Source organism: Stegostoma tigrinum, chromosome 8, assembly GCF_030684315.1.
Source record: "Stegostoma tigrinum isolate sSteTig4 chromosome 8, sSteTig4.hap1, whole genome shotgun sequence".
Lineage (NCBI taxonomy): Eukaryota > Metazoa > Chordata > Chondrichthyes > Orectolobiformes > Stegostomatidae > Stegostoma > Stegostoma tigrinum.
In genome coordinates this window covers 57224701-57247484 of record NC_081361.1, presented here as the reverse complement: position 1 = coordinate 57247484, position 22784 = coordinate 57224701, and the positions used below count along the sequence as shown (strand labels likewise).

The window sequence follows — 22784 nt, the reverse complement described above, 5'->3', positions numbered from 1 at the left end:
CTTATGAAGCATTTGTGAAGCTCCATTTTGCAGGAGAAATGTACAGCTTCAGTGGTGATCTTCAAGTAAAGCTATAAAATACACATCACAAATTTAACAAATTTTAATGAATACAACTGAATCATATACCTGTAGTTTTCTTCTTGTAATTGATCCAACTGAAGTTGGAAGTTAAAGTATTTCTTGCCAGCGAGGCTGTGTGGATCATCAAATGCATCTAATTGGTTTATCCTCTCTGTCATAAGGTCATACTCAGCCAATAAGCTATTTCTTTCTTCTTGCAATGTAGAAACCTAGAAGCAGAGATTTATGTACTTTAATGCTACCTTATCAAACAATCAAAAATACACATTCCCAGCATGTGATTCCATTTACGGAGATAAACATTGCACTCGTGGTCAATGGGATCTTGCGGCCAGCTTCAATTGCATGGAGGGGCTGGAAAGTAAGTTTCTGGAGATTTTGTTCTCGTTAGCCATGGCCACTTTCTTATAATGCCGCTTCGAGTGCTCAGTGCACTCAGGGACATGTCCCAGCTTGTGAACTGGACCAAGCTGTCAAATGGTCTCAGTACTGAATTGCTGCTTTTTTGCAGACACAAGCCGGAAGCTTGTCAAGGTTAAGCGATAACAAAAAGTGTAGAGCTGGATGAACACAGCAGGCCAAGCAGGGAGGACAAACAGATCAAGGGGGCGGGATGAGGTTAGTAGGTAGGAGATGGGGGTGGGGCTTGAGGTGAGAGGAGGGGATAGGTGGGAGGAAGGACAGGTTAGGGAGGCGGGGACGAGCTAGGCTAGTTTTGGGATGCGGTGGGGGAGGAGGGATTTTGAAGCTTGGGAAGTCCACATTGATACCATTGGGCTGCAGGGTTCCCAAGCAGAATATGAGTTGTTGTTCCTGCAACCTTCGGGTCACATCTTCCTGTGGCACTGCAGGAGGCCCAGGATGGACTTGTCGTCTGCGGAATGGGAGGGGGAGTTGAAGTGGTTCACGACTGGGAGGTGCAGTTGTTTAGTGTGAACCGAACGTAGGTGTTCTGCAAAGCAATCCCCAAGCCTTGTCAAGGTTGTCAGCAGTCCTCAGTCAAGGTAAGAGAGATATCTTTTGCTCAGGGAATGTCAGGACAGTAAGCCAAGGGCAGTGTCCTATATTAGTCTGGGGGGATGGGGTTGAGGGCGTGTTGGTTAGACATTGTCAGTCGGAATCAGGATCGTCAACATGTAAGGAGCAAGAAACCGAATGTCCAACAGCCTCAATGCCCAGCTTGATTCTTTCTGCCCTGCTGTGGGCTGGAATGTGAGGGAGACAGGTATTAAATGAGTTTAAAGTAGGTGCCATAGCTGTTATTGTTGGTCCAGGTGGAGAGGTGACCCATGTGAGTGAGTACACAGCACAGAGATCATGCAGGGTTAGTGATGACAGGGGGTGGGACTGGCGTGGATTAAGGCAAGTGAGGAAAATCTTGCAGGTAATAGTGAGAGTAGCAGAGTATGAGTCTTGGTGAGAGATGAATACAGTTGCACAGACAGAATAAATGTAAGGTATTGAGAGAGAAGATGGTGACACTTATGCTGATGGAGCTTGCTGATGATCAGTAAGATTTGCATTTTAAGGAAGGAGATATCTATCTCATCCAAAGCAAGAGATAGCCCAAGCGCATACATAGTTCTGGGAATTTGGTGGAATCACGGGAATTCAATGCAGAGGGGAACAGGTACTTTTTGCTTGTTTTTTTCTGGCTCATTGTTTGTAAGTTTTTTTTATTTAATAGAATAACTTTAAACACAGAATCGGGGGCCAGCACAAAAATAGTGACATCACAGGTAAACTGTAAGCTCATTGGTGGCTATCAACAACCAATTTAACTATTATAGGTTACTTTCAGGTTGAAGTTAAAGAGGGGAGATACTTACGCACAAACTAAAAGATAAAATTTTGGAAAATCAAATTAAGAACTAGGTGATTAAAACAAAGATGCCAGGCCAGATGATGTGTTATAACTGCATGGTGTCAGAGCTGTTGGACCCCACTGTGGTTCACAGTGACCAGAGTTGATGAGCTGAATTCTGAACATCAAATGCTGCACACATCAGGGAGGAGGTGAGTTACCTTGATGTTATGCTCCAGGAGGCTGTCACAGCCCTTAGATTGACTGCAATGAATTTAGTCAGTGGTCAGAGACAGAAGGGTGTAACTACAAGCGACTCAGGTTGAGGGATCCAGAAGGCAGTGCCTAAGGTACCCCAGCCCTTGTACTTGACTAACAGGTTTAAGATCTATGCTCCCCGCGTGGATGAGAGCGGGGGCTGTAGGGACGATGAGAAAACCGGCCTTAGTACAGTGGTACAGGGAGCCATTCATGAGGGGGCAGAATAGAGAAACATAGTCACAATCAGGGTTGGTATAATCAAGGAAATACACATTGTTCTCTGTGGCCAGGATCAAGAATCTCAAAAGGCTGTGATGTTTGTTTGGTGCCCAGTTTCAGGATTTCTCATCTGGACCGCAGAGGGACTAGGGGCGGGAAGGGAAAGATCCAGTTTTTATGGTCTACATAGTAACCAATGACGCAGGTAGAAAGAGGAAGGAGGTTCTGTTGAGGAATATGATCAACTAGCAGCCAAACTAAAAAGCAGAATGACAAAAGATAATTGGTTTTGGATTACTACCTCAGCAAATTGGCACAGGGTCAAAGAGATTAAACAGATAAACAAGTGGATCACAATTGGTCAGAGATAAACAAGTTTGAATGCATGAAACATTGCCACAAGTACTGGGGAAGGAGGGAGCTGTTGCAATGGAATGGGCTCGACTGAATCCTGCAGGGACCGTAGTCCTGGCAAATCAGATAACTAGGGTTGTGGTAGGGCTTTAAAACTAGATAGTGCTGGGTAGATGGGGCTGTTCAGTTTCATGAAAAATTATGGAAAAAATTAAAGAGGTGGAGGGAGGACTTTGTCAGGGAAAGGTCATGCCTGACAAGACTGTTAAAATTCTTTGAGAAATAACAAGCAGGTTAGACAAAGGAGAGCTAGTGGACATGATCTAGATGTCCAGTAGACTTTTCACAAGGTGCTGAGAAGGAGGTTGCTAAATAAGATAAGAACATGTGGTATGAGAGGCAAGATATTGACATGGATAGAGGATTGGTTGACTGGCAGAAAACAGAGTGGAATAAAGGGTTTTTGTTCAGGGTAGCAGCTAGTGTTTCGAGGAGTTTTGCAGGGACTAGTTTGGGACCATACCTATTCATGTTTTACATTAACAATCTGGACAAACAAACTGAGGGCGTTATTGCTAAGTTTGCACATGACACAAAGATAGGCGGAGGGACACAGTGTTGAGGAGGCAGGGAGGCTGCAAAAGGACTAGGACAGGCTAGGAGAGTGGGCAAAGAAGTGGCAGATGGATTAAATGTGGGAAACAGTGAGATTATCAATTTAGTAAGAAGAATAGACGTGCAGACTACTTTCTAAACAGGTAAAGGCTTTGGAAATCTGAAGGATAAAGGAATTTGGAAGTCCTCGTTTAGGATTCTCTTAAGGTTAACATGCAGGTTCAATTAGAAGTTAGGAAGGCAAATGCAATGTTCGCATTCATTTCAAATGGCTAGAATACAAGAGTAAAGATCTACTGCTGAGGCTGTAAAAGGCTTTGGTCATACCATGTTTGAAAAATTGGTACACAGTTTTGGGCCCCTTATCTAAGGAAGGATATGCTGGCAAGGAGGAAGTCCAGAGAAGGTTCAAAAGAATGATGCCAGGGATGAAGGGCTTGTCGTATGAGGTGCAGTTGAGGACTCCAAGTCCATACTCCATAGAGTTTAGAAGGAAAAAGGGATGGGATCAGATTGAAAGTTACAGAATACTGTGAGGCCCAAATACAGTGGACGTGAAGATGATTTTCCACTACAAGGAGAGACGAGCACCAAACAGCACAGCCTCAGAGTGAAGGGACAAGCCTTTGGAACGGAGATAGACGGTGGTGAATCTGTACTCATTACCGCAGAATGGCAGAAGCACCCACAGCAATCTTCAGCCAGAAGTATCAAGAGGGTACACCCTGGTCTTCCGCAAAGCTACCCAGCATCACAGATGCTAATCGCCACCCAAATCAAGCTGGAGGCACTGGTTACTGTAAAGGCAATGGGCCCTGACAGAATTTGGCAACTTGTACTCCAGAACTTGCCTTTCCCCTAGCCAAGCTGTTCCAGTACAGCTACAGCATTGGCATCTATCTGACAATGTGGAAAACTGTCCAGGTATGTCCTGTGCACAAAAAAAAGGACAAATTAAACCCATTCAATTACCAGCCCATCAGTCTACTGTCAAACATCAGTGAAGTGACAGGAGGTATCATCAACAGTGCTATCAAGTAGCACCTACTCAGCAATAACTTGTTCAGTGATGCCCAGTTTGGTTTCTGTCAAGACAACTCAGCTCTTGACAATATTACAGCTTTGGTTCACAAAGGGGTGAATTTCAGAGGTGTGGTGAAAGTGAAAACCCTTGACATCATGGCCACATTTGACCAAATGCAGCATCAAGGTCTCTGAGCAAAACTGGAGTCAATGCGAATCAGGGAGCAATCTCTTCGTTGATTGGAATCATTCACGGCATATTGAAGAGTGGATGTGGTTTTTGGAAGTCAGTCATCTCAACTCCAGGACATCTCTACAGGAGTTCCTCAGGCTAATGTTCTCGACCCAACTATCTTCAGCTGCTTCATCAATTATCCTCTCTCCATTAAATGGTCAGAAATGGGGATGTTCACCAATATTTGCAAAATGGTCAGCTCCATTCACAACTCCCGGGGTACCTACGCGGTTTATGTCCAAATGCAATATCCAGATAGGCTGAAAAGTTGTAACATAATGCCACACAAATACCAGGCAATGACCACCTCCAAAGAGATACAATCCACTGACAATGCCTTGACATTGAATAGCGTTACTGTCAATGACTCCAAGACTTTCTACATCCTGGGGGATCATATCATTGATTAGAAAATCAACTGGACTTACTGTTTAAATGTAGTGGCTACGAGAGCAGGCCAGAGGCTAGGAATACTGAACTATGTAACTGACCTCTGACTTCACAAAGGCTGTGCACTATCTACAAGACACAAGTCAGGAGTGTGACTGAATACTCCCTATTTGCCTGGATGAATGCAGCTTTGACAACACTCGACGCTCGACACCACCAAGGACAAAGCAGCCTTTTTAATTGGCACAACATCCACAAACATCCACTCCCTTCACACCAATGCTGCTCAGTAGTGGTAGTTTATACCCTCAACACAATGCAGTGCAGAAATTTGCAGAAGTTCCTGAGACAGCACCTTTCAAACTCATAACTAATTCCACTTAAAAGGACAAGGGCAGCAGAAACCAGGGAATGCCAACACCTGCAAGCTCCCCTCCATGCCAACCACCATTCTGACTTGGAAATATTTTGCCATTCCTTTCCGTATCACTGTATCAAAACCCTAGAATTTCATGTCTCATGGCTTTGTAGGTCTACCAAAAGCACATGGACTGCAATGGTTCAAGACTCACACGAATTCTATCTCACAAGGCTGCTGCTCTGCCACGCTCTCCACTTCCTGTCACTTCTTCCCTCACTGTTAACAGCTGTGCTACTCATTTTCATCTCCCTCAATCCCCCTCTTTTTCTCATTGCAGTCCATAGCAGGGCAAAGTGAGCCTTTACAGGTGACGAGTGCTCAATATTCTTCTCCTGAAGTCCATGAAGTGAGAGCAGGCTGGGACTTTTTTATTGGAGTGTAGGAGGTTTACGGGTGACCTTATGAAGGTTTATAAAATTATGAGGAGCCTGGATAAGATGAATAGCAAGGGTCTTTTCCCTGGGATGGGGAGTTCAAAACTAGGGGACACATTTTTAAGGTGAGAGTGGAAAGTTTTAAAAAGGCCATAAGGGGCAACTTTTTTGTTTACACAGAGAGGTTAATTTGTGGAATGAAATACCAGAGGAAGTGATGGATACATGTACATTTACAATATCTAAAAGATATTTGGATAAGTACGTGAAGAGGAAAGCTTTGGAGAGATACGAGCCAAGCTCAGGCAAGTGGGACTAGTTTAGTTTGGTTTGAGACCAAGATCAGTGTGGACCTATTTGTTTCAATGCTGTTTGACTCTATCTCAGGTCAGCTAACCACTACCTTCTCAGGGATGGGCAATAAGTGCTAGTCAGCCAGCGCTGCTCATGTCCCATGAGTGAATGAAAAAGCTATGGAGGTTGCATTTGATACCTCATTCACCCAACATAAAATTTAAATTGATGAGGACAAGGTGGGAAAGTTTAGCGGTGGGGATGCCACCTGCCTTTAAACCTGCCATCAGGGGGAGCTAGAATCCAGCCCTCTGTCTAAACCAGTGCTCATGAAGTTAAAAGACAGATATGCCATTTCACAGCTCAATCTCTGACTTAAATGTTTATTTGTCCAGGTGCAGCTTTGAAATCATGGTAGATCATTATCAACACAAGTAAGTTAAAACCAAAAAGAAGAAAGTACAGATAAGTTCAACTGGGATAACAAAACACAATGAAAAATAGTAAGCACTGAAATGAGGATAAAATCTCAATTACTTCTTTTTCCCATATGTTGACCTGGAGTTCAAACAATATTATTTTTCCCATCCATAAAAGATTGGGTTACATAATCAGGTTACACAGGAAGTTTATTATAATCTCCTTCTTTAGCGAAATGCTGATCAAGAGTATAATTTTACTTAAACTAATTGAAACCAGGTGAATATTCCAGGTAGTTTTGAATGAAACCCGTTGCACGTTTTTTTTTAGCTTTACCTAAGATCTATAATCATTCATTACAAAAGACGGAGGAAGAATCAATATCTGGTGTGATCTGTGTCTCCATGACTACGTGAATTAAAAAGATGACAGACCAGGCAACAAAAAAGGAAACCACAATTTTCAGAAATTAAAAGGACATTACAAGAACAACAGCTGCTAAATTTGTCTCAATCACTTCAATCATTTGTTCTGAATAAGAATTTTCTTTTGACTAAATTAAGAGTTTTTCATAGGATTACAGTATGAAATTCTTACATCATTCCTATTTATCAATGGGGGGGCACTAAGGAGTTCCATAATTATATTTTACTACTTTTAAACAGCCTCACAGTGATGGAATCACAACATTCAGATTAAAGTGGCATTCTCTCAGCTCATTTTTAAAATAATTGTTCATCGTAATTAATTAACCACAACAGAAGATAAACGTTGCTGAGTTTTGAATTCATATCTGCAAGCTTTTCATTTCAGTATCACTTTTGTAAATTGCATCATTTCAACCTGTAACCATGACATCATTGCACCAAATGGCAAACTTGGCTTCTATTGCAAGTTTATTTAACACACCAAATGGCAGGAGAAAAATATGAATTTGAAGAAGAGTTATGTTGTTGCAAAAACGTGAGGTAAAATGCACTTTCAAAAAAAGTAATTTTCTCCCCAGTTTTGGAACTCCTTCCTCCAGGACCACTCTCTGAAGAACCCACATCCCCTCCATCTTGATGGAGGCCAAAAGTTTTAAAAAGTATCTTCCGACATCAGTGGGCAACAGGCTGCAGGAAATGGAATAGAACAGTTTGAACTGAAACACCCTGACTCTAAACACAAAGCAAGGAAAGTGCCCAGTTGTATTCAACAAGTAAAACTTCAGGAATTCACCTAATAGGGTACTATGCCACTCCTAGTGCCATTGTGATTGAATAAGCCAGTGTAATACTTGTGTATTGCTTATATAAAATATCAGTTGTAAAACTAAGTGAATAAATATTGTCTACTTAACAATTCTCAAAGCATTACTCCTTTTGGTTATGAACATACTGAGACATGATTACCCAAGGCAAACATTAAATAACTTCATCATCTGACAGTCACCAAAGTAATTTGTCATCTATATATAAATAAATTTAGGAAATGTAAACCTCACTGAAGCAATTGTAAGGAAAATCGATTGGTTTACTTTTCAGCAAGTATCAAATATATGTTTTGCAGTTGTTAACATCCAATCCACATTTAGAAAGTAGACTGTTGAAAGAAAACCATCTTACAAAAAGCAAACAATATTAAAAATCAGGAGACTTTTAAAACAAATGTATTACAACAACAAAGAAAACTGTTTTCCAATTATCATGCTAACTCTTAGGGCTATGTCACATGTAGTATAATGTCTCAGTCCTTGTTGAAGCTCCTCATTACATGATTAGCACTTGATGTTCTTGCAACAGATGGCAAAGATCTGTTGATTCAGATCCATGAAATCAGGTTGTGACAATCAATTATTCTGATGTCAGCTCCTGATCACACTGGCCCAATTTCTTGTATGCAAAATCATGTAAAATATGGCACTTTGCAATTGAAAGATTTCTGAAAAACTTTTCAGTCTGAGGGTTATATAGATGTGTCACAGTCATGTCACTAAAATGCCACTAGGAATTCACTATTGCCGTAATCATCAGGAAGAATATCCTTCACTAGCAACAGTGTTAATATGACACCGCTCTTTGTAAATGCTAAGGAAAGATGTGGTTGGGTGTGTTGACTTTCTTGCAAAACAGCTTTCCTCTTTTCTTTATTTCATCCAAACAAGTTGGTTTAAAGGATTCCTGGCAGTAAACATTTTCAAACCATTAAATGGAGCTTGGTTAAAAAGAAATAAATAACTGCATCTGCCACAAAGACTTGTGGAAGTGCCATAAGGAAACTAAAAAGAAATTATAGGAAGAACATTTTAAAGATTAACACATTAGGCATTTTAAGCATGTGATTCTTTTAAAAGGTCCTCACTGCAGGTCTTCTTAAGGGTTTGTCTCAGTTTCATTAAAATGTGTCAAAGACACATAGATTAGCATGACTATGGGCCAGTAAACAGCACCTCGTCCTATTCAGGTATGTTCATAAAACTCAGAGATAGTAGGAACTGCCAAGGCTGGAGAATCTGAGATAACAAGGTGTAAAACAAGATGAACACAGCAGGCCAGGCAGCATCAGAGAAGCAGAAAAGCTGACATTTCAGGTCTGGGCTCTTCTGACCCTTTTGGCTCCTGTGGGGAGGTGGATGGTGGGGGGGCATGTGTGGGGAGATGGGTGGTTGGCGGGGGGTGTGGGGAAGGAGGTTGTGTTTCACAGACGCTAAATCAGATCAGACGTTTTTGCATACTAACCTGAATATCCAATTCCTGGCAGCGCTGAGTCAGTTCCTCCCTTCCTAGCTCAGCTTCATGAAGGTCTTCCAGGGCCTTTTTAAGCTAAAAGAAGAAAAACAAAATCAGTTAAATTGTACAGTTCTTAGAAGCAATAAGAGAAACCTGTTAACAACTAATTAAATCTCAAAGTCATTCGAAATTCTGAATGTGAAACACGTGCTACTTCCTTTTTAGCTACCTTGAAATCTAAAAGAAAATGTGATTGCAAAGAAAGGCATGAAGATATCGCCTCATAACCTATATATCGGATCATATCTTATTTCATTCTAAATTTTCAGAATTTTGTTTGTTTGTTGTAGAAAATTTCATTGATAACCCTCACATTATTTTTCAAACTGCAATTTCTAACTCCTCTGATCTGTCAACTGTCATGACAATGGCACCAGAGCTGATGATTTCAACAACTGCCTTGTCATCATCTGCATTTGCCTTCATCCCTTGCAAACCATTGTTCGTCACCCATCACACGTACCTCTTGTAGTCACACCCCAGGATGAGAACCTGAAAGCACGTCCTGGCTGTCTACCATCAAATGGGACTTAGCCACTTGAAGGGGCTCTGCTGCTCCCTTTCCACAATCAAGTTCTTCTATTACATTCTGTAGATCAAGTAATTACTGCAAATTCCTATTCAATAACAAACCATCTCGTATGACTGGATTGCATGTAACTTCTTCTATAGCATCAGATACTGAAGGCAAAATGCTCATGCATTTCTTTTTGAAAAACCTGGCTGCCTCTACCTCCTCTGGTATTCACTTCACTCCAACAATGCCTCAGGTCTCCATTTAATCAGGTTGTTTCTTCTACATACAAAATTGAACTCATTCAAGAACCATACTACCTGCTGCCTTGATTCCTTCCATTTTAGTCTCAACCAACATTATCTCCCCTTGTTTGTCAATAGTGAAAGACTGAGCATTTCCACTTAACACATCTCTCCTTCTCCATGATAAATCACTCACGAACACGCTCTACATCAAGCGTGTCCTTCCTCTCTACAGTCTTGACATACTTGGGAAGGGAAATTTTATTCACACCACCATCAGGTCGATAAATGAGTGTAATAACCAATACAAGCACCCAATGACATCAACAAGAAAATTGACGCTTGCACTTTATTTGATTATGGCTGACAAACTTTGTTTCACACTGTTTATTGACAGCTTACTAAGTGGAAGGGATACTGATATGAATTGTACTGTCATCACTAAAAGGCAGGCCCCTGAAGAATTACTTTTAAGACCCAATCCCTTGTTATCAAATACATTAACATGATTAGGTCACTGTATCTGTGCCTCCTAAGGTGGATCACTCCCTGTTTCCTGCAGCCTCTGTTCAGTCATCACAGGCGAACACTTTCTGCCCTGTTCCTAGGAATAATTTCCAAGTTACCACATCATTTGCTTCCTCAAGAAAATCTCTAAATTTCTGACTTTGCCTTCCCCCTTTCAAATTCTTTGATCCTTCTTGGCTATCAATTTGTTCAAAAGACATGTAAAGTACTTCAAGATGTTTTCTCTTTGCATGTGGAGTGTAAGAATAATCTAAAATTATCCACTTAAAGTAATGTTTACGAGGAGAGTTGCATATCAAATAACCTTTGCTCAGCTAACTGTAAATCTGCACAGCAACACTCGATCTGAATATTCCACTCAGAAAAGTTTTTATTAAATCCTGACTTCTTCACAAAAGCTTAAAAATGTAAACTATTTTACAAAACTCCCTGATGAGTGATGAACAAAGAGTTCACATATGCTGTTCACACTTTAATAAAGACCTACTAAAGAAATTGATTTTAAAGAAAAACTGAAAGTCTGATTAGAATGAAAAACTAAATTAGAATCAAAATTAATTGTGCACTAGAATTTGATTTCAAGGCTTTTTTTGAATTCCAAAAAAGCTTGAGACTTTTTAGTTACCTGTTGATCCAGGTCTCCGGAGGTTTCACTGCCAAACATTCCTGCCATTTCTTTACTCATTAGCTGAAATGTAAAATTAGCTAATTAATATTTTTTACCTTCCATGAGTTTGAACCCAGGCCTATTTGCCTTCAACACCATAAATCATTACCACCGCAGTAATACTGAAGGCAAAGACTAGTGACTTAAAGTGTTGTCGGGGATATCAAAATGTATTAGTGACTCTGATTTTGGTACAGTACACAGGACAGACTTCACTTCTAATGAAACTTTAAGGCAGAAAAATGTTTCCAATTATGAATCTACCTGATTCGTTTAGGTGCTGCATGCGATAACGACCTGCAGCCACAGTCATTTCTTATTCTCTTCCCCTAACTCTACAGGCAAGCTCCCAAACTGAAGGAGCTATACCACTGTATCAGGCAGGAAATATTTAAAATTAAATTTAAAATTAACATCAAAATTATGTGAGCAGATTGGTCAGGCATGTTCTGGCTGTAACTACCCCAAATGGTACAGGTGGCAGCGCATTAATACACAAATCAGGCGGGAATTACTCTGGTGGTCCTCAGCATTGACTTCAGATTCCATGAAGCCTCATGGCTTCAAGATAAACATGTCAATGGAGAAAGCAGAGACGAATCATCCAATTGGCACTTCAGGCTAAAGATTGCTACAAATGCTTCTGCCTTGACCAGGTTGACACTTCATTTTTAGGTATGCCCTCTTGCACTCTTCCTTGCTCCTGAAAAATCTCCTGATTACCCTGTACCATCCTCCCTTGACTGATGAATCAGGATTCCATGTTGAACAACACTTGGAGGAAGCACTGAGGGTGGCTAGACAAAATGTACTGTGGATTGGGGATTTCAATGTCCACCACCAAGACAGGCTCAGCAACAACACTACTGATTGTGCTGGACTAGGTCTGCAACAGGTGGTAATGGAACCAACAAGAAGGAAGGATATACTTGACCTCAGCTTCACCAGTCTGCCGGGTGCAGGTCCATCTGTCCGTGACAGTGTCAGTAAGGGAGATCACCTCATGGTCCTTGAGTAAATGAAATGCTGCCTTCACATTGAGAATACCCTCTGTCACGTTGTGTGGTATTATCACCACATTAGATGAATCTGATTTTGAACAGAGCTAATAAGTCAAGACTGGACATCGACGAGGCACTGCGCGCCATCAGCAGCAGAATTGTACTCCAGAAGAAATATGCAAGCTCTGACACCTGGTATATCCCTCCCTCACCATTACCATCATGCCAGGGAATCAATCCTGATTCAATGGAGAGTGTAAGCAGACATGCTAGGAGCAGCACCAGGCACCTAAAATTGAGGTGTTAGCCTGCTCAAGCTACCAAATAGGACTACATGCATACCAAGCAGCAAGCGATACATACAGCTAAGCAATCCCACAACCAATAGATCAGATCTAAGCTTTGCAGACCTGCCACATCCAGTCGTGGATGGTGATGGATAATCAAACAACTCAATGGAGGAGGAGGTTGCACAAATATCCACTTCCTCAATGATGGAAGAGACAAACACATCTACACAAAAGATAAGGCAGAAGCATTCACAGCAATCTTCAGCCAGAAGTGCCAAGTGAATGCTCCATGTCAGCCTCCTCCAATGGTTCCCAGCATCACAGATGCCAGTCTTCAGCCAATTTGATTCACTCCAAGTGATATCAAGAATCAGTTGGAGGGACTGGATACTGCAAAGGTTATAGGAGTGTTCAACGTTCCGGGAATAGTACCGAAAACTTGTATTCCAGAACTTGCCGCCCACCAGCCAAGCTGTTGCAGTACACAGTTACAACTCTGGCACCTTCCCAGCAATGTGGAAAACTGCTCAGGTAAATCCTGTACACAAAAAGCAGGATAAATCCAACCCAGCAAGCCAATTACTGCCCTATCAGTCCACTTCCAATCATCAGTGAAGTGAGGAAAGGTGTTCAGCAACAGTGCTATCAAGCAGCACCTGCTCAACAATAGTTGGCCAAGTGATGCCTAGTTTAGGGTCCACTAGGGCCACTCAGCTCCTGATCTCATCACCATCTTGGTTCAAACACAAACAAATGAGCTGAATTCCAGAGTTGAGATGAGAGCGACATTCCTTGACATCTAGACAACATTCGACCAAGTGTGACATCAATGAGCCCTTGTAAATCTGGAATCAATAGGTATTGGGGGAAAACTCTCCACAAGTTAAATTCATGGATCAAACATCAGAAGTTATTGGAAGTCAGTGATCTCAACCCCAGGGCATCTCTGCAGGAGTTCCTCTGGATAGTGGCCTCAGCTCAACCATCTTCAGTAGATTCAATGACCATCCTTCCATCACAATGTCAGAAATGAAGATGTTCACCATTGATTGCACAATATCAACACCATTTGCAATTCCTCAGATACTGAAGCAGTCCACGTTCAAATATAACAAGATCTGGGCAATTCATCCATTCATTGACAGCCCCTCACAGACAAGGATGACTCTCTCAGTGAGAGTCTGTAGGTGGCTGTACAGATCGATGTAGCTACCACAGGCTCTGTTACACTTGGGGCAGAAGTGGTTGTGGGAAGGGCCTGGTGGGGTGTTGGTCTGGCTATGTGTTGCCTTTGCTGTTTCCACCTAGCTTCCACACATTTTGCTGAGGGCGGGTCTTGAGGTCATCAATGCATTCCCAGATACTCCTGCTCTTGGACCAGTAGTTTCCAGGCATCTGTGAGAATGCTGCACTTTGCTAGTGAGGCCTTGAAAGGGTCTCTAAAGCACCTACTCTGTCCACCTGGAGCTGGCCTGCCATTTCAAAGTTGGGCGTAGACAACCTGCTTGGGGAGTCTCGTGCTGGTCATGCAGACGACGTGCCCAGCCCAACATAGCTGATCAGGGTGATCAGTGCCTCAATGCTGGGGATGTTGGCCCAGTCGAAGGTGCTGCTGTTGATGCATCTTTCTTCACAGCAGATACAGATCTTGAGCAGGTAGCATTCGTGGCTCTGCTGCAGCTCCTTGAGGTGTCTGCTGCAGACAGTCCATGTCCCAGAGTCATCTAGGAGAGTAGGTACCAGCACAGCTCTGTAAACCATGATCTTGGTGTCGTATCTGATGTTGTTATCCTGAAACACCCTTTTCCTCAGGCGGCCGAAGGCTGCATAGTGCACTGGAGTCGATGCTGGATCTCTTCATCAATAGCTGCATTGATCAACTGGACACTCAGGGTTGGACTGACAACTGGCAAGTACCATTCGCACCACACAAATCCAGACAAAAACTATATCCAACAACAGATAAGTAACAACCACCCCATGACATTCAATAGTGTTACCATCACTGAATCCCCTATCAACATCCTGGGCCTATCATTGGCCAGAAATTAAACTGGGCTCACCACATAAACCCAGTAGCTGCAAGATCAGATCTGAGGCTAGGAATACAGTTCAGATAACTCACCCCCTGACTCTTCAAAGCCTGCACACCTTCTACAAGGTACATGTCAGGAATATAATGGAATACTGCCCACTTGCCTGAAAGGATGCAGCTCTAACACCACTCAAGAAACTTGACACCATCCGGGACAAAGCGGCCTGCTTGATTGGCACCAGATCCACATGCATCCACTCTCTCTACCACCAACGCTCAGTGTGCATGAGCAGAAATTCACCAAAGATTCTGAGACAATACCTTCCAAATGCCCGGCCACCTGCAAATTCCCTCATTGTCTTAACTTGGAAATAAATTGCCATTCCTTCATTGTTGCAGGGTCAAAATCCTCAAATGCCTTCTCTAAAGGCATTGTGTCAACCGACAGCATGTGGAGTGCAGCTGTTCAAAAAGGCAGTTCACCATCACCTTCTCATGAGCAGTTAGGAATGGACAGTAAATGTTGGCCAGCCAGCCATGTCCCACAAGTGAATCATTGGAAATTGACCACTCAACCCACTTTATTTTCAATAAGGCAGAAATTGAAGACAACTTATTATCTTATTGTCCTACTATTTATTACTAAAAATATCTTATTAACAATGTATTATTCACAATACCTGAGTTTTTAAAAAAAATGTATACGTTATACAGTTAAAATCCAGTTTAAAAGTCTGTATCTGTACCTATTAAAGAATACCTTAAACTGAAGGTTAAGTTCAGCTTCTCTTTTTGGGTTGCATGATATAATATTGAACTATTATTTCAAATTTGTTATAGAACAAGCCAGTTTTAAGTTTTTAAAAAGAAATTGTATGCTTAAGCTAGCACTCACTTAGGTGACTTTTTACGCGAGTCCTAAAAATAATTAATCTCCAGAAGTTCACAAGCTAAATCATTCATATTACACCTCACCAAATGTCAAAACTAACGCCTAATATTTCACTGGCAGATCGATACTTCAAATTTACTTGTTTGTCTACATGTTGTGGTGTAAGGCTGAAGACAATTGGAAGCCTCTTCCAGAATTTTAATTGTGTATGCGCTTTCATTTCTTAATTACTAAATTTAATGTTCACCAAAATATTACCTTGAATGTTTTGGTAAGGGAAATTTCCATAGTAGTTTTAAAATTAACATTTGTGCACTGTACATTGTTAACAGCCATGCATTTTTCCATTATTATTCCCTTCTTAGGGTGTGGGCATCACTTAACAAAGACAGCATTTATTGCTCACTCCTAGTTGCCCTGGCAACTGAGTAACTTCTGAATCACTTTTTTTCGCAGCAGTTAACAGTCAACCATATTGGTCTGGCACAGAGTCGGATATATGTCACCGGACCCAAGAGCTGCATAGTTGATTTCTGAAGGATTTCAGTGAACCACATGGATTTTGCCAGTCTATCTTTGCCCTCCTTAGTGGAGAATGTCTATTGTTTTCAATAGAAAAATTGTCTTTACTGGAATTCAGATACATTTAGACTTGCTGTGCCTTACTTCTTGAATGGCGGTCATAACATTATGCTGCACGGACTCTTCTAGTGTCATAATATTTTGAATGTGCTCTGTAACACAAAAGAATAAACACTTTTCATTATCACACTCAAAAGTTTGTGTGTTTTTTTTAATTCCTCTCAGGCATCAGCATTTTGTAACTACTATGCTGTGTTTGGATTGTACATTAAGCAAAAGGATTATAAACTCTTTCAACAGTTTAGTAAATGCTGTAAAAATGAGGAGGGATCCCAGATTCAATTTCTAGCCTTTGATGAATTAGTTATCACCTGGTGAAACAAAAGAACTATTGAAGGCCTGCAGGGCTAGGGAGTGATGAGAGATTCAGGTGGGTTGGTGGCAGGGGAAAAAACTCCGACAACAACTGTAGGAAATGTGCATGTATGCACAGACACTTCAAAAATAACAGGATTGAGTTCATCCATGATGCTGCCAGTCTAGGCCTTCCAAAATTCTCTGTCTAGGCTTGCACATAAAGATATGCTTGAAGTACAAGAGGGCTGGCTATATCCATAATTCCTGACTCCAGCATGAATCAGTACCTTCAGAAAAGGAAGAGGTAAAAAAGGGTTGTGATAAAGCAAAGCAATTTGTCATTTTTTTTAGGGCATCTACAAAGAAATGTACAAGGTTAAATAGAATATATTTCTCAGAAACACACCATCAGTACATGTCAGCAATTATTCTCCATTCAAGTCTTTCTAATATTTTGTCAACTGAATCCATCATTAGAATAGAATAGAATCCCTAGTGTGGAAACAGGCCCTTCGGCCCAACAGGTCCACACCGATACTCAGAGCATCCCACCCAGACCCATCCCTATAGCCCTATATATCCCTGAACACTACGGGCAATTTAGCATGGCCAGTCCACCTAGCCTGTACATCTTTGGACTGTGGGAGGAAACCCACGCAGACACGGGGAGAATATACAAACTCCACACAGGCAGTCACCCAAGGGTGGAATCAAACCCGGGTCCCTGGTGCTGAGAGACAGCAGTGCTAAACACTGAGCCACCATGCTGGTCTAATCATTGTGACCCTTGTCCATCAAATGCTTGTCTAGCTTCCTCTAAAATGCAAAGATACCATTTGCTTCAACCACTAATCACTCAAGTACCACATTCACACTTACTGGGTAAATACATTTTTTGTTCTGCAAAATTCTCAGGACATGGAGTATATTTAAAATTTTCCTTGAAATTTAATACTCTTAATTTTGACACTCTGAGTAAAGTCATAAGTCATTGAGAAAGGTAATGTACATACCCTGCTTCCTCTCACAGTTCACTGCACATCCCAAAATCAGTTGGAGCAATCTACCTATTTCCACAATATCAACATGCTCCACGATCAGATTCAAATTTGGGCGAAGGGAGTCAGCGAATTGTTGGCCAAGCACCTGTAAATGGTCGTCAATTACTAAAAAGTATATTTGATACATACAACATTTATTGGCCAATTAAGAAAACTGCAAAGGCAGAAGTTAATTATATATACCGGACACCATCATCAAGATGAAGATTTACCTCTCTTGGCTTCAAGTGTAAACATAACCATCAATCTAGAATTAAGTTTGTCCAGATCATGAAGGCCCATAGTGCTACATTAGCTGATTTCAGAGATAGACTGTGTTAAACGTGACTTAATTAGTTTAATATTAAGATCCCAGTTGATGTTATTACTGAACAAGTCAGATCTGAGCCTGAAATTTAACTTGAATAGATCATATTTTGTTTTGTTTAAAACATTTAACTTTAATTTAATGACATTGTCTTTCACCAAAATACTAGTTCACGATGCCGCAGATCTGATTTCAACAATACAATAGAAATTTATTACACAAAAGAAAAAATGGTAAATAGGATAAATCAAGTGCGCTTTGAAACATTTCAAATTGAAAGGGAATTGAAAGGAACAATTAAGATCTTGATAGCTCTTTCCTTGATTAGTCACACAACTGAGTTTAGACTTTCTTAGCTTCAAATAACCCCTTCCAGACTCTGAGCCAAATAATTCTGGTCTTGAACTTTCAAACCAAGACCCTTACATCAAAGTAACCTATTTCTCAATAATTCTAAACTATCACTTATCTTCAGGAAAAAAAAATTGTTCTGTATATCTAACTTCCACCAAGACCTCTGCAAAAGGAGCACAAAAGTTTTCCAAGCCAATGGATTGTTTCACTGACCAAAATTTAAAAAAAAGGTTTGATGCTTCAATACTGAAAGTCAGCTCATGCATATCAATGCTTACTCTATCCATTTACAAAATGCTGCCAATATGAATAAATTCCTGTTTTCAACCCAGGGACTTCCTCTTTCATGGCTTAAAAATAACCATGGCTCCATAAATACTGACAAGTTAATCATTAAAACCCCTCTCCCAGTACAGAGACCAATCCACATGTCACTAGTTCGAAACCATAACTCTTAAACATATGACACTACTACATAAAAATAAATCTAGATATAGATATAATATATACAATATACCTTACATTACATTATATTATACTAACGAAGGATGATTAACAACAATGGATATTTTTTCTTTATTTCATTCACAGGATGTGGCTGTTACTAGCAAGGCTAGTATTTATTTTCCTTCACTAATTGTCCACGAGAAGTTGGTGAGGTACTTTCTTGAATACAATGAAATGGCTTGAGACTATTTCAATGCTAAGGCACTCAAGGGTCACCACACAGATGCTGGGTTGAGTGAGGACAGCAGATTTTCTTCCTTAAATGGCATTAGTAAACATCATGGATTGTATGTTAATCAGTTGGTATCACAGTCACTATTAAGGATAAAGTCAGAAATCAGACAACACCAGGTTATAGCCCAACTTGTTCATTTGAAATCACAAGCTTTCAGAGCGTAGTCCCTTCATCAGGTAAACTTACATACCTGAACTGATGTTGTGGAATTTGAATCTGCATAACCAGATCATTAATTCAGGCTTTTACAAGTTTAATCTAGAACTTTAACCACTACGCTATTATATCCTCATCATTTATTTACTGGAATTTGGAGGTTAGGATTAGGTTCAGATGTAATGCCTTTTATAGTTGAACAAACTGCCACATCACTACCTAGGTTTTCATTTGAACATAGTAAACATCCAGGTTTTAATGTCCAAATTTGGTGATTTCTCGTAAGGTAGCAGTAGAATGCTACAAGTACTTCATTCAGACTTGGAATATCTGAAGCAGCAAGTAAACCAATTTGATGTTGGATGGAATACTGATTTATTTGGTCATCTTTGGGTTGATCAGTTTAGGGTGATTAACTAACGTACCAAAAGTGCTCCATACACACTCATTAAATTCATTGGAAAAGATCGAACTGGTTAGAAAATTAAAGCCTTTACTTGCAAAAAGGATCTAAACTATAGACATGATTACTCTGCAAATTTATTCAGCAGATCCTGAAGCAGTGACACAGTGCTAACATATAACATTACCTCATGATAGTAATCGAGAACTATCTGGAGAATCTTCTTCAAGTTATTCATCTATGCAGAATAAGGTGAACAAAGATGTTTTTAGTTCCATATGCATAATCAATTTATGTACTTCTAAACTCTGCTGTCAAGAAATGGCATACAAGAAATACTATGATTCTGTGTCATGACAGACAAAAACTACACATCAGTCTAATTAATGATAAAAACATGAGACTATTACAGCTGCCAATATCATACACTTACTGTAATTACTTAATTGGTTGGTGCTGGAATTGTATTAGAACGCACACATATGCTACCTACAAAAGCAACCAAATATCTGTTCTTTTCAATCACTGACTATTCTACATCTTCTGTTAGTCTTAAGAAATGAAAGGTGCACAGTACCTTCCAGCAACATTTCAATATTGGGTAAATAATCCTAGGAGTCAAGGTAAGGCAAAAGAAACAATCACAATTTGGTGGAAGACACCAGGAGAATACAAGAACTTCACAATAGTAAAGGGGCAGAGGTAAGTGTTGTGGCCATCACTAAGGAGAAGGTGCTGGGGAAGCTGAGAAGTCTGAAGGGGGGTAAATCACCCAGTCTGGATGGACCACACCATACGGTTCCGAAGGGGGTACCATTGGTGGTAATCGTTCAGGAATCACTGGAGTCAGGGAGGGTCACATATGACTGGAAAATGGCTAATGTGACACCACCATTTAAGAGAGGGCAGCAGAAGGTGGAAAATTACAGACTGGTAAGCCTGACCTTGGTTGTTGGTAAGATTTTAAGAGTCCATTATTAAGGATGAGACTGCAGAGTACTTCAAAGTGCCTAGTGAAATAATCAGTACAACTTCATGGAGGAGAGATCATGCCTGGCAAATCCGTCAGAATTCTTTGAGGAGGTAACAAGCAAGTTAGACAAAGGAGAGCGAAGTGATGTGATTGGATTTCCAGAAGGCCTTTGACATGGTGCTTAAAAGTAGGCTGCTAACCGACATAACAGCCCATGGTGTTAAGGGCAAGGTACTTGCACGGACAGAGAATTGGCTGATTGGCAGAATCCAGAGAGTAGTAATAAAAGGGCCTTTTTCAGGATGGCAGCTGGTGACTACTAGAGTTTCACAGGGTCCAGTGTGGGGACCACAACTATTCACGTTATACATTAACAACCAGCACAAAGGAACTGAGGGCATTGCTGCTACATTTGCAGATGACAGAAAGATAGGCGGAGGCACAGGTAGTGTTAAGGGGAGAAGCTGTAAAAGGGCTAGGACGGGTTAGGAGAGTGGGCAAAGAATTGGTAGATAGAAAACAGAAAAATATGAGGTTATGCACTTTGATGGGAAGGATAGAGGCATAGACCATTTTTCAAATGGGGAGAAGCTTTGAACATCTATAGCACAAATGAATTTAGGAGTCCTAGTTCAGGGTTAACATGCAGGTTCAGTTGGCAATCAAAAAGGCAAATGGAACATTAGCATGATTTCAAGAGGGCTAGAAAACAAGAGCATGAAATACTGCTAAGATATTCTGGACAGACTGCATTTGGAAAATTGTGATCAATTTTGGGCTCCATATCTAAGGAAAGATGTGCTGCATTGGAGGGAATCCAGAGGAAGGTTATGAGTATCATCCTGGGGATGAAGAGCTTGTCAATGTGAGGAGCAGTTGAGGACTCTGGGTGATTTGGAGAGAAAACATAGGTGATCTGATTAATAAAGTTATGGATGACACAAAGAACAGGGAGCTGCAGATAGTGAGGAGGATTGCCAGAGGATACAGTAGAATGTAGATGGTATAGAGACTTGCGCATAGAAATGGCAGATGGGGTTTAATCTGGACAAAAAAGGCCGTGAGGCAATTCATTTTGGAAGATCTAATGCAGGAGGGAAGTATACAGCAAAGAGTAGAACACTTACTAGCATCAACATAGAGAGACCCAGGTCTACAGGTCCACAGTTCCCTGAAAGTGGCAACACAAGTGGATAAGGTGGTCAAGGCGGCATTTGGCATGCTTGTCGACATTGCTCAGGGTACACAGTACAAAAATTGGCAAATCATGTTGCAACTGTGTAGAAGTTTAGGCCAGACACATTTGGAATATTGTGCGCAGTTCTGGTTGCCACACCACCAAAATAATGTGAGGCTTTGGAGAGGGTACCAAACCAGGATGTTGCCTGGTTTGGAGGGTATTAGCTATGGGGAGAGATTGGACAAACGTTGTTCATTTTCACTTGAACATCGAGGGATGAGGGGTGACCTGAAAAAAAGTTGACAAAATAATGAGAGGCTCAGATAGAATGGACAGTCTGAGTCTTTTTCCCAGGATAGAAATGTCAATTAGTAGGGGATATGGGTTTAAGGTAAATGGAGTCAAGTTTAAAGCAGATGGTAAATAGAGGATGATAAGTGCCCAAAGCAGAAGTGCCAGAGGAGGCAGATAAAATAGCAACATTTAAGAGACATCTTGATAGAAATGCAAATAGGTAGGGAACTTGGGGAGATGGACCAGACAGAGACAAAATATTCAAATTTGGAACGGCATCATGTGTTGGCGCAATCTTGGCAGGCCGAAGGTTCTATTCCTGTGCTGTATTGTTCTTTGTACCCAATGGAGTATAGAAGGATCAGGGGGGCTGGGATGGGCAGGAGTCTCATTGAAACTTACTGAATACCCTAATTTATTACAAAATTGCACAATATATTTCACTACTGAATTAACAGAAAACAGGTATAAATGATGCGACAAAAACTGGCATTTCAAAAGCCTTAGCTGAAATGAATCAGAGATAACTAAAAAAAACACTTAAATATTCCGAGATAATAGGAACTGCAGATGCTGGAGAATCCAAGATAATAAAATGTGAGGCTGGATGAGCACAGCAGGCCAAGCAGCATCTCAGCAGCACAGAAGCTGACGTTTCGGGCCTAGACCCTTCATCAGAGAGGGGGATGGGGTGAGGGTTCTGGAATAAATAGGGAGAGGGGGGAGGCGGACCGAAGATCCTCTCCACCTATCTTCTTTTCTCTCCATCTTCGGTCCGCCTCCCCCTCTCTCCCTATTTATTCCAGAACCCTCACCCCATCCCCCTCTCTGATGAAGGGTCTAGGCCCGAAGCGTCAGCTTTTGTGCTCCTGAGATGCTGCTTCACTTGAAATATTCCACCACTAGCGGGATTTTCGGATGATGAAAGCATCAAGTTA

At 41.1% G+C, this 22784-nt stretch overlaps 1 protein-coding gene across 2 annotated transcripts in view; it reads right to left on the bottom strand.

Moving 5' to 3' along the window:
* The window catches only part of hook1 (hook microtubule-tethering protein 1), a 79320-nt gene that overhangs the window by 31328 nt on the left and 25208 nt on the right, over positions 1-22784 (bottom strand). For both annotated transcript variants that reach the window (XM_048538627.2, XM_048538628.2), the window contains exons 4-9: positions 19587-19637; positions 17390-17522; positions 16104-16171; positions 11178-11240; positions 9215-9298; positions 130-293 (exon numbers count right to left, since the gene is read on the bottom strand). In XM_048538627.2, coding sequence (XP_048394584.2) covers positions 130-293; positions 9215-9298; positions 11178-11240; positions 16104-16171; positions 17390-17522; positions 19587-19637 — 563 coding nt within the window. The remainder of the gene's footprint in view (positions 1-129; positions 294-9214; positions 9299-11177; positions 11241-16103; positions 16172-17389; positions 17523-19586; positions 19638-22784) is intronic.